The sequence below is a fragment of the Phalaenopsis equestris genome, unplaced genomic scaffold (genome assembly GCF_001263595.1).
Source record: "Phalaenopsis equestris unplaced genomic scaffold, ASM126359v1 Scaffold000711, whole genome shotgun sequence".
Taxonomy (NCBI): domain Eukaryota; kingdom Viridiplantae; phylum Streptophyta; class Magnoliopsida; order Asparagales; family Orchidaceae; genus Phalaenopsis; species Phalaenopsis equestris.
In genome coordinates this window covers 608,720-626,085 of record NW_018165151.1, presented here as the reverse complement: position 1 = coordinate 626,085, position 17,366 = coordinate 608,720, and the positions used below count along the sequence as shown (strand labels likewise).

The following is a 17,366-nucleotide window of genomic DNA, read 5'->3' as shown; positions in this document are numbered from 1 at the left end:
ACAAAGTTTGAAGACAATCAAAGATAGTGCTGTCAGGAAGTGGAGCAGGCGATAGAGCTCCAAATGCATCTATGAGTCGGTCAAATGAAGTTTTAACAAAAATCTCCTTTTCTTTCTTCCTTCATCCTAGCCTGGGCCTCTTTGACTATGAGCTTGACTTCCCTAACTCCTTCTGGTTAACCCTATGTATTTCTTCATCAGCTGTCACCGGCTCTAGCGGGAAGTAATCTGGTATACTTGCAAACCCCGTCTCATTAGAGCTGAATGCATGCTTTCCCGTCGCCAGAACCCTCTTAAACATTATGTCAAGTTTGTTTTCAAGATCCGGCTCGATTCCGCTCTGTTTGTATTTTTTTGCTGTCGGCATTGCCTGTAACATTACATCGAGAAGGGGGTTTAGGGGGATAATTGGTTAAATAAAAAATATTTGTAATAAACAAAATGATAATGTCATATTTACCTCTAATTTCTCGGCCCACCATTCATATTGAACATCAATGGTCCGTTTAATGGGATCCCAGCCCAATCCCGTGGATCCACGTTTCAGCTTCTTCCAAATTTTCCATTTCTTCAATTGATCCCATTTATTTTTAAACTTCAGTCTGTCATAATCCCTTTCAGTCATTTCTTTAAACCTTTTAGCTATATTTTGCCAACCTTTCTTGTTGAAATAAGTGGTTGACCTATTCCCGATCTCAATCTCGCTGATGCAGAGTTTGCAGAAAATATTTGTAACTTCCTTATCCCATATCGCTGATAGACCACCTTCATTTGTCTTAGCCATGGTGAAACTATATGAAGAATTGTATATTGCACAAAGAAATTCATATTGAAACTCAAAATGCATAAGAAAATTGTTGAAGAAATATTTGCACTAGCACAAACACAAAGCTAATTGCCCAAGCACAAAGCATAAATCCATATAGACATACTTAACACAAGCCAACAACAACAACAATATCCAAATAATCACATTGATACAACTTTTAAAGGATTTGCTCATAACTATGAATCTTAAACCATTTTTCTGCCACCAATACAAACAACGGTGTAGCTATTTGCTCACAAAAAAAAAAAATATATAAGGACAAAAGAATTATGTGGTTCGGTCAAAGACCTACATCCACAGTAAGACATCGAACATGTTTTATTATGCAATTGTGTAATGTTACATAACTATAATTCTTAAGGGAGAACACTACAACATGCAATTCCTCCTCCTTTTTCTCCCTTTGGTGCTAATAAAAGTTTCTCAACTAACAGATAAAAATAGAACATGTTTTAATTCTTTCTCCCTTTTCATGTATGCTAATAATTGAATACCAATTTTTTCTCTTCTGATTCGCATTTTGACAGCTATAAAAGTGTGAAAAATGCTTCATATAAAACCAGAAAACCGCATAAATGCCATTTGAAAGCCTAATATAATGACAGAAAGCCTTGCATACGCATATGAACAATAAACCAAAAGCAGACACAACCAATAAATTCGGATCCTGTATCGGAAAAACCAAGCAGGCATAAGCATATCTCAATTGGAATGATTCGAGTATGTCAAAAAAACTTTATACCACACTTGAGTATAAAACATTTCAACAATTCTATAACAAATGCCATTGAAACCAGCAGCTGCAACGTAAAACATTTCCACTATTCTATAACCATTGCCATTCTGTATGTACTTTACTCCCCAATGCTATAACCATTGCCATTCCTAACATAAAACTAAAGATAAGAGTATGGAATCCTCTCAATGACAAGGTAGATGTAGTTTTAAAATTAGGTTTGAAACATTAGAAATACAAAGCTATTAAGCTACCATATTAAGCTACCATAGGAGAATAAACAATATCGTAATGATTTGAGATGCATTTTCATGAACTAAGCCATAATCTTCAATTTATAACCAAATCAAGATTTCCTTATTTGAACGAAGCCAAGCAAGATGTATTTACATGTCTCATTTGGTCATACATTTTCCAAATAAACAAATCAATTTCCAACCAAATCAATTTCCATAGCGTGCATCAAAGTCATAATCCATACCAAGGCGATGACATTTGCCACCAACGGGGATTGCAATGAATACATAGATATGCATATAGTATCATTAAGAATTTGAAAAGAGATAAGGAATCCAGAGAAGTAAACAGAAAGATCAACCACCATTCATCTAGAGACTTGAAAATCGAACTCTCAAGGCTTTCCTATATTTCCTATAAACAAAAATTAATAACAGCTCATAAATAGGAATTAATAGCAGCTCAGGAATTGACAACAGCTCAGGAATTGATAGCAGCTCATAAACTTGAAAAACAGGAATTAATAGCAGCTCATAGACATCTCTTAAGCCTTTCCTTGCCTCTATAAGGAGCTTAGAAAATATTCCTCACGCCCTGAAAAAAATCCTTGCTTTTCGACTTGAAATAAAAAGAAGAAGAAAATCTTTGTTCTTCGGTCATGCAACAAAAATTATGTAATAACCAGCAAAAATCGAAATGAGTGGCAAAAATCGAAACAAAATTTGAGCCCGATATAAGGAATGCATTCTCGACACTTTTTCTTCACGCCCAACAAAAATCGAAAGGAATTTTAGAGCAACCAGAAAGAACCATTCGCATTGTTCGAGCTGAAAATAAAAAGAAGAAGACGAAAATCCTTGCTCTTCGGTCAAGGAAGAAAAAAAACAAGGAACAGTGACGTTCGATCGCCATTTCAAGTCCAGAAAGAACCATTCACGCCCAGCGACGTTCGATCGCTCTAGGGAAAGCATACCTTATGAATTAACGGTGAGTGAAAGAAGCATTGACGGTGAGGGAAAACATACCTTACGAATTAGAAAGAAAAATCGAAAGGAACACGGTCTAGGGTGACGAATCCAGGGAGGGAGAGCGAGAGGGAGATCAGGGGTATTTAGGGCAACGATACAAGCTGAATGCGGGTAAGACGCTTAAGGAATTCCTGGACGCGGACGCGATGCGTCATGAATAAGCTGATTGAACGCTTCTTCCAAACACTGCGGCGGCGTTCTGCCCCAAAAGTCAATCTTTAAGAGGTGATAGTATAATTAATACTATATTTATCATTAACTCACATAAAGCATATAAAGTAAAAGCCCTTCTATTTATAAATAACTCCCATAAATATACACATGATCTCGTTATGTTATTTGAAATTTGCACAAAACACATGCAATGTTGATTTATCTCTCAGATTTGGGTATTGAAAGTATACATATAACCCCAATGGTTGTTATGTGCTTATTTTAAATATTTTACATATGATGCTCCTATTGTGTCTCAAGAACACATAATATCTATTCTAATTGATTATTAATGGATGTTTTTGTGAATTAATAGTGACTTGATGAGTAGGACAACACTGATTCTTTTGGGACAACACTGATTCTTTTGGATGATGAAAACTCGTTATTCCTATTTTCTCTTGCGTGCTGTTGTTATTTTCTTTCTTTTTCATGTATATCGGTTGGTGGTTCTTCCTGCTCTTTTGCACCAAACGGATGGTAAATTTCTACAATTGCAACTGACTGGAGGTGTTCTTTTCTGAGATGGATGCTAGCATTGCTTGGCTTGCTTGAATTGCATGGTTTACTTGTCTCATTTAACTTTCACCCTTGTGATTTCCTTTTCCTTTTATACGGAACTTTTCAGGTTGCCTGTATGTGTAATTCTTGTCATTATGTGCTGCCGTACTGTGTTTTGACATTTGTTACTTCCTTCGCCCCCTGGAATTCTGATCCTGAAAATAGTTCCTCGACATCTCATTTTGCTTTGTTTTCCCATCCTTTTTTCTCATAATTTGTAATTTCTTTTTTGGCTTAATGAGTAAAAATGAGGAGCTAATGTTCAAACAATTGTTTTTATGACTAAAAACGAGAGTTAAATGTTTAACCTGTCTTGGTCCACAAAATTCTGCTGAAAAATGTTCTCTTCAATTTGTTGAAATTATGAGTAAATGTGTAAAATCATTTTTACTGTAAGTTTGGCATTGCGTGTTTTCCTTTATTGCTGTGGCATGATACTTTAGCGAAGCATGTTTTCTTATCGTTATATTCCTATGTTTGTAATGCCATGATACCCTTTCCAGATTAAAGGGGAACCAGCAGAGGATTGCTACTTCAGTCAAGTGTGATAATGCTGCATGTCTATACTAGATCACCGTGATTCCGTTTGACTGCACTGCAATGTCTGGGATACTTAATGTATGCCTTTAATTCATAATTTTATTTAAAATGCACTTCTTTCATTCGTTGAATATATGAGAATTTATTTGCACTGTTAAACCTTTATGATTTACTGCAGATACTTGTACATAGTTTTAATTAACAGAAGGCCAAGGCTGAAATTTATAGAATAGGTACAAATGAGCAATCATTATACAGACCTCAATATGTTAACTGAAAGAAGTGTTTGTGATACTTTGGAGAATTTCTACAGTTTTATTCTGTTTTGATTTATTTTTCCTTTCCTCTAGTAGCTTGGCTTTATTGAAAAAAAAAAAGAAAAAAGAAAAAGAAAAAAGAAAGACTCTAATATGTTGGCCTACTTTCTTATTTGTAAAATGCTGTATTTTTGCTAAAACTAATGTGGGTGAAGGAGATGCTGTATTGGAGCTGATTTGTGAGTCAATTTAACTATGTAAGTGGACTTAATAGTTTTTTGCACTCTCATATCAGATTGCTGTGAAGGTTCAAAGTTATCATCATTAAGCTTATACTAACTATTTGGGGCCATCTTAATGAATTCCCATTGTACATTCATCCTTGCTAGCATGAGGTGTTAAATATATTCACTAGAAATCTTTTTGCACAACTTTTTTACATGTTTTCTTTGGTCTAGTCACTTTTTTTCTTAATCTCAGCATGAATTTTAACTATCCTTCTTATTAGTGTATTTTTTATAGTCTATCCTTGAAAGGTACGCATTTCACGTTACTAGAAAATAAAAGTACAATATATTATTAAACTATGCCTCCTGGGCATTGACAAAAGAGTCCTTGTTGGTTAGCAAAAGAGAAAAGAGAGCGGCATGCTAATTCACATGCTTTAACAAAAAGTCCCTATGTGTAGCTGCTGACCTCATTTTTAGTGAAGTCTTAGTCTCATACTCTTAGAAACTAGGATCTAGCTTTAGGAGTTCTTATTTACCATCCTAGCGGACTAGCAATGGAGCCCACCTCCCGTAGAACTTCAAACCACTTCTTGACTCATTTTTGTGAAGAACTCACATGAGTGGTTCCAAGCACTCAACTTCTAGTTGCAAGGGCTAAGAACCAACATGTAGAGGGCCTAAAAATGAGTTCCTATAGGATCAAACAGCCTTAGGTGAACGCTTTGTGACTCGATTACTCGCGAACGCCGCAATTCACGCAATCACTGCACCACACGATTTTGACTTGATTTGACTTGCACACCAGTGAGTTTGTCCGGACGATCCCGGATGATGAAACGGACCGCACAGATGCGTCCAGGACGTCGACTTTAGCTAGGAAGGACACCTGCATTGTTATGTTTTCGCGCGCGAGCGACTAGCACAAATATCGATGCATATTTTTTTTTTAGCGGTGCGTGGGCCCGAGCTCAACCCAGGTCCGACTCGGGCTCGATTCAGGCTGAACATGGGCTAATTACTTCAGCTCAGAAATTTCAAAATTCAAAATTTAAAATTTAAATTTATCATTTAATTCCCCCCATAAAGCTTTTTCAATTAAGCTGGCTGCCTGAAAGGAAGGTATTCACTTCCCCACCAAAGCTTTGAAGAACGACTTTCTCACATTCGGCTATACTAATTGGCCTCGACAGAAACAAAAGGAAGGAGGGAAGCACGCCTGCTCGATCCCGTCTCTGCATTTCGCCTCTTCCCCCTCTGCCTCTCCCGAACTCCTCATCTTCTGCTCCGCTCGCTCGATCCCGTCTCCGACACCGAAGCCGCAAAGCTTCTCCCGCACTCGCCTCCTCCCTGCGACGAAGGAACCCACCTCTCTGCTCGATCCCTCCTCCCTGCCTCTGTCTCCCGCACCGAAGCCGCAGAGCTTCTCCCGCATTCGCCTTCCTCTCTGCATCGAAGAAACTCACTCCTCGCTTGCTCGATCCCGCCACCCACGCCAAATCCCCTCGCCTCTCTGCGATTGGATCGAAGCCCCCGATCGAAGCAGATCTGCTGCCCGCTCGATCCCGCTCTCCCTCTGCGCTCGACAGACCCTCACTCGCCTCATCCGCTTGATCCCCAGTCCTCTTCATTCGTGCGACCAGAAACCCTTCGTCACCTCCTTCCTCGTCCGACAGTTTCGACCTCCGCTCATTCACGAACCGAAGCCCGCGATCTCTCTGTTCGGAAGCTCCCATCGAGGCCCTTGTCTTCCTCTCACGCGGCACCCAACTCGATTCGACCTCCCTCTTCCTCACGCACGTAGGAGAAGCGTCCGAATTTCTTCCTCACTCGACTGAAGTTGCTAGCCTCCTTCTCGCCAGCGACCAGCTACCTCCTTTTCCCATTCCTTCTCATTCCTTGTTGTGTCCCTGCTGTGTCGAAGTAAGGTAACGTCAGGTTTATTCTTCCAGCTATTGCATCTTATGGCTATCAAATTATTTACATAAATTTGAAATGAAATTCTCTCCACATGAATACATTCGTACTGATTTTTGGAGAGATATAAAAAATATTTCAATTATATGTTATCGCTAATTTTAAGTGCTTAGTTGCTGGTTTTATATTTCAAGTACCTAAATGCAAATATTGTGAGGTTCCAATGATCATTTACTTGCTGGTTTTAAATGCTCTGTTGTTGGTTTTATGTTTCAAGTACTTAAATACAATATTGTGAAGTCCCAATGACCATTTACTTGTTGATCTTAAATACTCATCTGATGATTTCATGCTTTGAACACTTTAAAGGAAATACTACGAGGCTCGAGATGACCGTTATTCTAGGGCTTGAATGCTTCTTTGCGGGTCTATGTTCTTTTACTTCCAAATGCCTCCCTTGAGGGCTGTTTTACCTGTTATTTGGTGGGTTTAAACATTGCGATTTTTAGGGCTTTGCGTACTGATTCACGTACTATTTTAGAGCCAGTTTATTAACTAATTTCGAAGAGTTTACACATTATCTTGGACTGGATTTCCTAGCTGATTTTGAGACATTTTAGATTAATGCTTTGAGTTTACATTAGAGCTGTTTGGGAATTTTAAAATTACTGTTTTAGGGCTGATTTTGAGATCTTTTTCTATTGTTTTAGGGCTAATTTTGAGAGCCTTGCCTACTGTTTTGAAGGCATTAAACCCACCATCTGCATGGTTGTTTTAATCAATATTTTGAGACATTTTGGTGGGCTAATTTTGAAGCAATCTACACATTATTTTGACGAGATTTATGTAGCCTTTAAGTGTTGATTTACATGCTGTTTTTACGGACCTTTTTTTGCCCACTGTTTTGGGTTTCAATTGATTATTATTTAAACGCTTTTAGGCCGATTAAACGCTTTTAGGCCGCTTTTAGGCCGATCCACTCGTTGTTTTCCCCCTTGACTTTACTAGTTTTGGAAGTGGGTCTGCCTCATCTTTTTTTTGTTTTACTTCTTTTTAAATGGTTAAGTCATAAATATGGGAATTGATGATTTAATTAATTGGCAGATATAGAAAACTTTAAATCACATTAAGCATAAGTTAAAGAGTATGTTTCCTAGAGTTTTAGGAGCACACACCTTAGGTGAGAGTCCAAGAGTGAGAGTCCATCCACCTAGTCCTCAGTGTAGACCTCTTAGACTTTAGGTGTACACCCTAGGTGAGAGCCCATCCACCTAATCCTCAGTGTAGGTTTTATAGAGCTTAAGTGCACACCCTAGGTGAGAGCCCATCCACTTAATCCTCAGTGTAGGTTTCCTAGGCTTTAGGAGCACACTCTAGGTGATAGCCCATCTACCTAATCTCTGCAGTGTAACCTGTTAAGGTTTTAGGAGCATACCTTAGGTAAGAGTCTATTCACATAATCCTCAAATGCACGGTGAAACTAGACATTGTATCCTAATACACAAACTGACTAAGACACTAGACATGATGCACCGAGATGTGACCCGTGCTTCCTTAATTAAATCAACAGTGAAATTCCCTGAATGACTTAACCTGCAATAAAACCCAGTGCATCGGGATTTGAGCTTGGATAACACACTCAAATCCTCCTGATAATTGGGGAAATTTGTTAACGCCACATATGGATCATCGGACTAAGATGAGTCTAGAGTCTAAGTGGTGAGGGCGATGACGACATTGCTTATGTGTGCTTAAACGAGGGATACAAAGTGGAATTATTAGAATAGTATCTCCTACCTCAAGGATCTTCAGTAAGGGAGAGGGAATGACCCATGATACTATTCGCCGATTTTTGGTGGGATCGTTGCCCCCGACACTCTTAGGTTGTCAGTACTATGTGTGCTTAAAAGAGGGATACGAAGTAGAATTATTAGAATAGTATCTTCTACCTCAAGGATCTTCAGTAAGGGAGAGGGAATGACCCATGATACTATTCGCCGATTCTTGGTGGGATCGTTGCCCCCGACACTCTTAGGTTGTCAGTAGTTCTAGCACGATTAGAGTGACTAACCTATGGACTATATGGCTTTACAAAAATATTTACGAAAATAAAACAAAATCCCTTTTGCATGTTAAAAAGAACTCTGCATAAAAAAAACTTAAACAACAACTTTTGCATGAAAATCAAATAATTTTTCTAAGAAAATTTATAAAAGTCCATGGTTAGTCATTTGGATTGAGGTTAGGAACTACCTTCTGTAGATTGTCGAGTTGACAACTCTTACTCAAGGTCGGGAAGCACACAACCGAGCTCTGAGCCCCCACTTTTACCAATGTCTTATACTCACTCCTGATCTTTCATATGTGGCTAAAGGTTGCTTTTGCTTGTGATTTTTACAACTCATTTTGCTGACTTTAGCGTTAGATTTTTCGCCTTGTTTAATTTCCTTGCAAGTTTATTTAAATCTGTTGCAAATCATACTATGCTCGCAACATTAATAACGCAACAGTAGCAGATGCCCAGATACGCTTTTACAATTTATCTACAACATTTTACTTTATCGCATTTTACATTTCAAGTACATTTTATTTACCTGTGATTTTCTTATTCTCCATGCAAAACCAAAACTGAAACAAAATAAAACCAAACACTGACACCAAAACTGTGAAACATAAACTACAATTTTCAAACACTTGAACCCTGGAGCCATCGCGATGACAAGAGCTTGGAGCCAACTTTGTGGGCAGCACGACGAGGAGCTTGGAGCGAGCAACAAGAAGATCTTCTTCAGTATTATCTCTTCCTAGTATAATAATAACTCATAGGATTTCGAGGTAGCTTGCCTAGCGCGATGTAAATCCTCACACTCCCTTTTTAGGCTCCTGTACAACCATGTTGTGTAGCGTAAGTCCTAACCCGCCTTAGGTTCCGAGGTTGTCGTGTGACACGACGTAAACCCTCATATCTCTGCGGGCTATTTGCATAATCAGATATTATGTAAGTGTAAGTCCCAAATAATAAAACTGGCAGGATCAAACAATTAATTAACATCGTCTCCAAAAAATATAGCCACATCGTAGGATAGTTTAGGAAGTGATCGAGATTTACCTTGAATCAGTGACATCCCCTTCCTTCTCCTTCCTTTGGACTCCTGAAAATAAGTGTTCCGCATTGAGCCATTCCCACTTGATTTTTCTCATCCTACCTTGAAAACCTGAAGCTTGAATTCTTGAAGACTAGAACCATTGATCATTATCGAGAATTTTCTCAAGTGACTCCCGTCATTTGGGATGTATAGTAATTAAGTATAGGTGCTTGCCCTTATAGGAAGCTTGTCTGAAGCCAACTTAAAAATAAACCCTATTTTATCTTTGTATTAAATAGGAGAAATTGTCGGTCATACATAAAAGATTCGCAGACCAAACGGATGTCACAAATCTCTTATTTTGCAGGATTGGGTCTATCGCCGAGATCTACACTTATCTTTCGGGAGGGAGTGGTATTCGCGGTATCGGACACGATTATGCAAACTATTGGACTAATGAGATTCATTTGGTCTCATTTTTCGAAAATTAAAACATACTACTTTCAAAACCCAAACAATATATCTATTCTATTAAATTAAATTTCAAAAAATTATTTTCATATGCCATATTTTCAAATAATCTATCGAAAAAGTTGACCGACAGTAGCTAGAGAAGCACAAGTATGGGCCACTATATTGTTATCTCTAAAACATTCTGAAATGACTTTTTAAAATTTGTGCAAAAAATCACTATTTGGATTGTCCGAAAGCAAATGAGACCAAATTCTGTGGTTCATTGTGTTGCAAAAAAAATCAATGACATTGGTGTTATCGCCTTCGATAATGAGCCCTTTACATTTAACCATCCAGTCTTCATTGAGTTAATGAAGTGAAGCTATCGCCTTCAAGTCAACTTGTGTGTTGTCCCAGTGAAGTAATTTCTTGCTGTGAGCTACAATCAGGTCACCCAATTCATTGCAGATAACAATACCAATGCCCACAACATGAGACGAATGAGTAGCCCCATCCACATTCGCTTTGATCCAAACTGAAGGGGGGGGGGGGGGGGGGGTACCAAGATGTAGGTGAAGAAACCTCGCGGCTGGAAGGCATCCCAGTGCTCTGAAATTGGAAAGAGGTGTAAGTGGCTGAAGGCCTCGATCAAGTTAGAAGCGATAGCAGCTGGTGTGCGGAGCCTGTTCGTGCTTTTTTGCCATCCTTGTGCACCAACATTGGTAGAACACATTGCAATATAATCTAGCCAATGGAATTGCATGTTTGGTGATTTTCAAAAATTTGTCCATAGTGTCATCCAGATTCTGGTAAGTAGGGAAATTAAATCTCCACGTGTTGGGCTTCATCCTTACTGCAACAAAAAGCAAGCAATTAATTGAAATATTATTTATGTTATTAATTGAAATATTGTTTATGTTTTCGGTGCCGCTACATCCTTAAGGATATTGTAGCGAGTTCGTAAGCCCCTTATGAGCCAACCAAGCATTAGTGGGAATAGCATCCATACTGAGACGCCACCAAAATATTATATCCCGTAGTTGGAGCTTGAGACGAGAGAGCCAAGCATGAGAGTTCTGAATTTGTGTAGAATTAGCTTTGTAAGCCAAGGCAGTAATGGATCTTCCGATTGGTTATGGAAAATGGGGATGTTGAGAATGATTTTACGTAACTATTCCCCAAATGAATTATTCACCTTCTCGGTGTTCCAAGCATGATTGACGATCAAATTGGACACATAAAGGTGCTCGCAATTGTTAATATTCAAGAATGTGGGCCATCACATGAGATGGTGTTCCCAAATCCACACCTAATTAAGAGCACGAACATCATCGCCGTTGACTACTCTCCACCGATTGATTTTGTTAAGACTTCTGGCCCCATCCAAATATTAGTCCTGGAACTAGAATCTCCCCTGCATTTGATATGTCAAAAACTCGTCGTCATATTTGCTTGCCAATAGTTTATGCATCAAACTATCTGTTTGAGTGAGGAAAGTCCAAGCAAGCTTGGTACGTAGCGGGGCCACACCATTCCTCAGTGAGATGAAGCCTAAGGCCACCACTTTTAGAAGGCTTGCAAAATACTTGCCGCCGCATAATGTAAGCACGTCTGTCCCCCTCACCCCCCCTTCCCTTCTTGCTTCGAGGAATGAGCTCCTGTTATTCTCTAATTCTTCCATCACGCTTTTGGGCATAAGCGAGTAAACGGGTACATAGGAAGGGTAATGATAAGTGGACTTCAGGAGATTGATATGGTCGGCTAGGGACAAATGACGAATTCTCCACGTGTTCAGTTTGTTAGCAGATTTTGTCAGAAGTTTGCTGAAATCTGTTTTTGTAAGTTATCTTTGGGCAAGCAGTAACCCCAATTAATGATGCTCATCAACTTTGTTAAAATGAAGCACCATAGCAAGTTTCCTTTCCTTAAATTAGGCGTGCATTTGCTAAAGATCACCATAGATTTATTGTTGTTGATTCACTGCCCTGTCCAACTGCAGTAAATAGGCATAACTTTCGTGATAATTTTGGCAGCTTTGGTGGAAGCCTCAACAAAGAGAAGTACATCATTAGCATAGAGGAGGTGGGAGAGTTTAGGACCTCCTCTAATGAGAGGAACACCCAAGTGACTCGTTTTTTGGGAGATAATGAGGGAAAGAAGCTCAGAACAGAATAAAAAGTTACGGAGATAGCAGACAACCCTGTCCGAAGCCGCATCTCGCATGGATCCAATAAGTTCTTTGACCATTGATGATAAGGGCAAACTTTGGTCAGCTAATACATTGCATAATCCAAATGGTGAAAGTTTCATGAAATTTCGTATTACACATAACTTTATGAAGTGATGACCAACTCATCCTGCCGTAAGCTTGTTCCATGTCGATTTTGAGGGCCATCAATCTCAAGGTAGTTGTAGAATGTTTAATTTATCTAGAACTTCTTGTGTAATCAAGCAGTGACTAGAAATGGATCTGCTAGGAACAAAAACAATCTGTTTTTTGGATATGATGGCTGGGAGAATGCCTTGAAGCTTATTAACAAGGACCTTGGCAACGATTTTGTAGAAAGATTGGCAGAGACTTATAGGAAGAAATTGTGAAAGGGATTTAACAGTTTAGGTATTGGGAAACAACATGATTACTGTTTTTTTCCAGTGGTCTGGCATAAAGCTGGTATCAAAGAAGTTTCAGACAACATTCATAACCTCATCTTGAACAATGCTCCACTAAGTTTTGAGGAAAGAATCGATCTCTCTATCCAGCCCAGGAGATCTATTCAGCCCCATATGATGGACAACACCACATTTTTCATCATATTTCACATTTTCTATTAGAAAAGTATTATAAGATGTAACTTTATTGACAATGTCATTAAGATTGGGCAAATTACGAAAATTCGATGGATTACAGCTCCATTTAGAACTAAAAAATTGCTCATACATCTCAGTAATCTACCATAAATCATTGGTCACTTCACCACTAGTAATTTGGACACTACTTATCTGATTAGAACTACGCCGAGCAGAAGCCATCGGGTGAAAATAATTGGAGTTCATGTCACTCTTATTAAGCCATTGCACTTTGTCTTGTCTCTACCAAGCCGCAATTGAAGCCATTGTTACATTAAGTAGTGGACTTTGTGTTTGAGTTGCGTTTTGGTTTCCTCATCCAGGCGGTCTTCCGGGCTTTCTTGAAGTTGTAAGGCAGTGATGTCGCTTTCAAGGTTGGCTTTAAGACAATCGAGCTCATCGAATATGTTCTTGCTCCAATAGAATAGAACTCTTAGGGTGTGACTGCATCTCGTTTGGAGATGTTTGTAGCAGTACCAAACTCTATGCTTTTCCTTCCCAATTCTTCCTCAAGAATCTCCACGCCTCCGGGTAAGAGGTCCACTTGTCCACAAACCGAAACCATCTACTGGTTTTAAAATCAAGCTGTTGCTTCAAGGAAGGAAGAATAAGACAATGGTCGGAGGCAATATGAAGCAAATGGTCAACACGAGCAAATGGGGCAACACGCAACCCACTGGTGCTCATTAAAAAATCGATCATGTCTCACCCAAATCTTACTATTACTAGATTTGTTGTTAGACCATCTGAATTGAGGTTCATGGAAACCCAAGTCATGAAGTTCATTAGAAGTAATGAATTTTAATAGATTGTAAACTCCCACCGAGTACTTAAATTGTTTGCCAATACAATTGAAGTTGCCTCCAATGATGCAAGGAAGATTAGGAGCCCCATTATCAAGGATGAAAGGCCATAAGATCCTTCTAACAAGGTAGTCCTTGTGAGCATAGCTAACTGCAATGCGCCAACTACCAGAATTGGCAAAGTGAGCCACACCCAACGCATATTCATCAGTATGAGAGACGACTTGGAACTCCACCAAATTTTGTGCACCAAAGAACCAAAATACAACCTGATTTCCCTTGGACAGTTTGGTCGAAAAAATTCCAATTGCGGCCAATTAACCTGTCAACATCCATCCAATTAAGTTCTTTAACTTTGGTTTCCAAGAGATTAATGAAATTGGCCTGTTTATTGGCTGCCACACTATGAAGATAATTCCCCACTTTCGTCAGAGATACCACAGTTTACTAGCGATGAATCCAATGATTCCACAAATAATTCCTCACCTTCGTTAGAGATACATAGATGATTCCCCAACTTCGTTAGAGTTTCCATCTGTTTACTTATGGCCAATGAATCCACAATTGAAGCAGTTATTAGAGATACCTTCATATTCTACTCTTTGGATGAATTTCCCATTGACGCCCTCAATCCACACCTTCTTAGAAAGTTTACTAGCTAGATTGGGTTTCACACAAATCCTCGGATGCATACTTAAACTCCAATCACTGGTATGCACATCAAGCCAAAGGGGCTCTTCAATCATAGTGGAAATTCTGGTAATATTCTCCGCATCTCAATATTGCAGTGGTAATTGAGGCAACTGAATCCAAACAAGCAAGAAAAGAACATGCATAGAAGTGGGGCCTAATGGGGGATTCCATTTATTTGTAACAATAACATTACCCGCTCATCAAAATGGCATCTTGAGCAATTTCAGATGTGAAGATGCAAATGAAACAATCAACACCCAACATACAAACTTGAAATTCCCCCCATTGTCCCCATTTTTTATAAAGCTTTGATTTAAGCCACGTGAACAAGGTCCTTTTTTCCGGGAATTCAACCCACCAAGCTCTTCTCAAGCTTAGCTAGATTATCTTTAACAGTTTTCAGATGAAGAGAAATGGCGATACCATCTTTGAAGATATCCTCCTTCCCCTGTTAATGGTTGATCTTGATGGGAGTCAATTTACACCACACGTTGCGTGTTGGTTTGGGATAGGATTGGGGAACCTCCATATCCCACCTTCAAAATGAGATTCCCTCCATTTGAAAAATTACCAATTGCCGAGGAGGCCAATGACTTGTGAATCTAGAGAAATTGCCATTGGTAGAAGCAATATGTCAAGCATCTTGCATGCAACTGTCACCTTCATCATCAGCAGGGGCCCAAATGAGTAGATATTTTCACAGCCATTGATGTCTTCCTATTAGAGAACATCTTCAGCTCATTGGATGCTGACATACTCTTGCCATTTCCTCCATCACAAGCAAGTTTCATCAACCCTCTAATATTTTTGGACTTGACCGCAATTTCCGATTGCATATTCTCCCTGGAATCTCTATCCATAAGCTTACCACGATCCTTAAGCTTCAACGAGGGTAGAGCATACAGAATTAGGCCCTCAACCATGTTACCCTCATGATTAGTTGAAAGCCGGCGATAGTTGGGGAGCTTGACCTACTTGATGAAACACCTATTTTTTCTTTGAAGATAGCTCGCATCCTCCACCCCCATGCCATCACCAGCACTCCAACAACAGCTAACGTGGCCCTCCTTTGAAGCCGTAAACTAAACTCGAGCTACCTCCATGTCCGTAGCATCGGCCGTTGGGTTAGAAGAGTGCCTTGAAGCACCCTCACTTGAGCGACCTGTAAGCCCCTCATAAGACTTACCGCTAGGTCTCACATTCCAATTCCCGCCTCCTTTGCTCGATAAGGCATCCTTCTTGTTAGTGCATGCAAAACCACAAGTTGGGGCCATCACCACAACCTTTAGCGCCACTAGCTAAAGAAATCTCTATCACCCCTCGAACCACCTCCCCCATGCTTCGGGAGGGGGTGACCGCCTGCCACCCTTGCCATACCCAAAGCACATCTCTCTAAAACACCCAAGTGGGAGAAAGAAAGTGGAGAAAATGAAAGAGCCTCCCTATCTTTCAGCGTGCATGTCCAAACTACTAAATTTATTTTCGAGTAGTTTATCCTTAGTACTTCTCCCACTTTACCTCTTATACAATCATTTCTTTATCTATTCTTATGATCATTGTCACCATTAATTTTTAAAATCTCATTTTTATCATGATTTACTTGTTCTTCAATGCCTTCTTTCTACCCACAACTTAGATCATATATCATCTTAGCCTAATTATATTTTTTTATCAAAATGTACCTTTTAAGTATTCATATATTCACAAATCATATGCTATTTTATGATGAACTTTTATCTCCGTTACACACTCTTCATGCTCAATTTTTGTGGCTTGTGATTTTATGGAATGCGTTGGCACTAGTAAGATTCTGATTTGGTTTCATTTATGAATTATGACAAGTTTTACAATTAGTTATTGCCCTTACACAATCCCCAACTTTTAGATATGAGCATGGGACCGTTTTAGTGTTTTAATTTTTTGTTACACCAGTGCCTAAGTGGCAATTTAGTCTTTTATTAACCTAAGGGTAATTGAGTCTTTTATTATTTATAATTATTTAGTATAAATAGACCCTAATAGGTTTAGGGTTAAATAGGCATGAGAGTGTTGTTGTGAGTATTACTTTAGGGTTTGAGAGAGATTTCCTACCTTTTGAACTGTAGGAATTAGGAGAGATTGCCAACCTCTTGAATTGTAGTTGCTTATCTTATGTGTTCGTGGGAGTTAGTGTTGTATTGATTAATTTGATGTTGTTGAAAAAAAAATTGTTTGCCTTAATTTTTTTTGGAAAATCGTGCTGATTTCTACTCCGAATCGTAATAAATTAGTATCAGAGCTCTTGATTATGAGATATCAACGACTGGATTGCTCGATATAGGAGTTTGTAGCCTTCGACACTCTCGCGATACGATCGTGATTTGAGCTTGCAAAGAAGGCAATGATGGGATTGCAACTTATAGAGACCCAAATTCCTCTTTCACAGAGAAGGCAACGACGGGATTGCGGCGACTTGTAACTCCCATCTTTTGCCTCTTCCTGCCTTTGACAGTTGTGATAAGAGTTGGGAAGGCGCTATTGGGATTGGGACCTACAGAAGACTGAAACTCCATCTTTCACCTTTTCCCGCTCCATTTTAAAGTTCATAGTGTACAGAGACCCAAAACTCACATGTTTTTTTGCGGAAGTGAAGACAAATCTTCCATATCCTATGAGGATCGATGAGTTAAGCTTGCTGGGAAACATCTAGATTTGAGTTGATTTTTTCATGAGTCGGGTGGGAAGATTGCGACTTTCCCTAATCATAGAAAAATCGCAATTCGAGCAGGCTTGTTGCAATCGAACCAATAAAAACGGCCCCGATTCAAACAAACTACGGGATTGCGACACATGCTTCGAAAACGACATGAAGCAATGTCGACAAAAAATAGATGATTTGGAGGAGCATGTGAGGCAAATTAAATCTGAAATGGATGGGATTTTCTTGGGGGGGGGGGTGG

The 17,366-nt window shown here is 39.2% G+C and overlaps 1 protein-coding gene across 5 annotated transcripts in view; it reads left to right on the top strand.

Moving 5' to 3' along the window:
* LOC110030390 (probable NOT transcription complex subunit VIP2) overlaps positions 1–17,366 on the top strand; it is a 65,974-nt gene that overhangs the window by 7,495 nt on the left and 41,113 nt on the right. For all 5 annotated transcript variants that reach the window (XM_020733078.1, XM_020733079.1, XM_020733077.1 and 2 more), the window contains exon 2: positions 4,108–4,222. In XM_020733078.1, coding sequence (XP_020588737.1) covers positions 4,205–4,222 — 18 coding nt within the window. In that variant the 5' untranslated portion in view covers positions 4,108–4,204. The remainder of the gene's footprint in view (positions 1–4,107; positions 4,223–17,366) is intronic.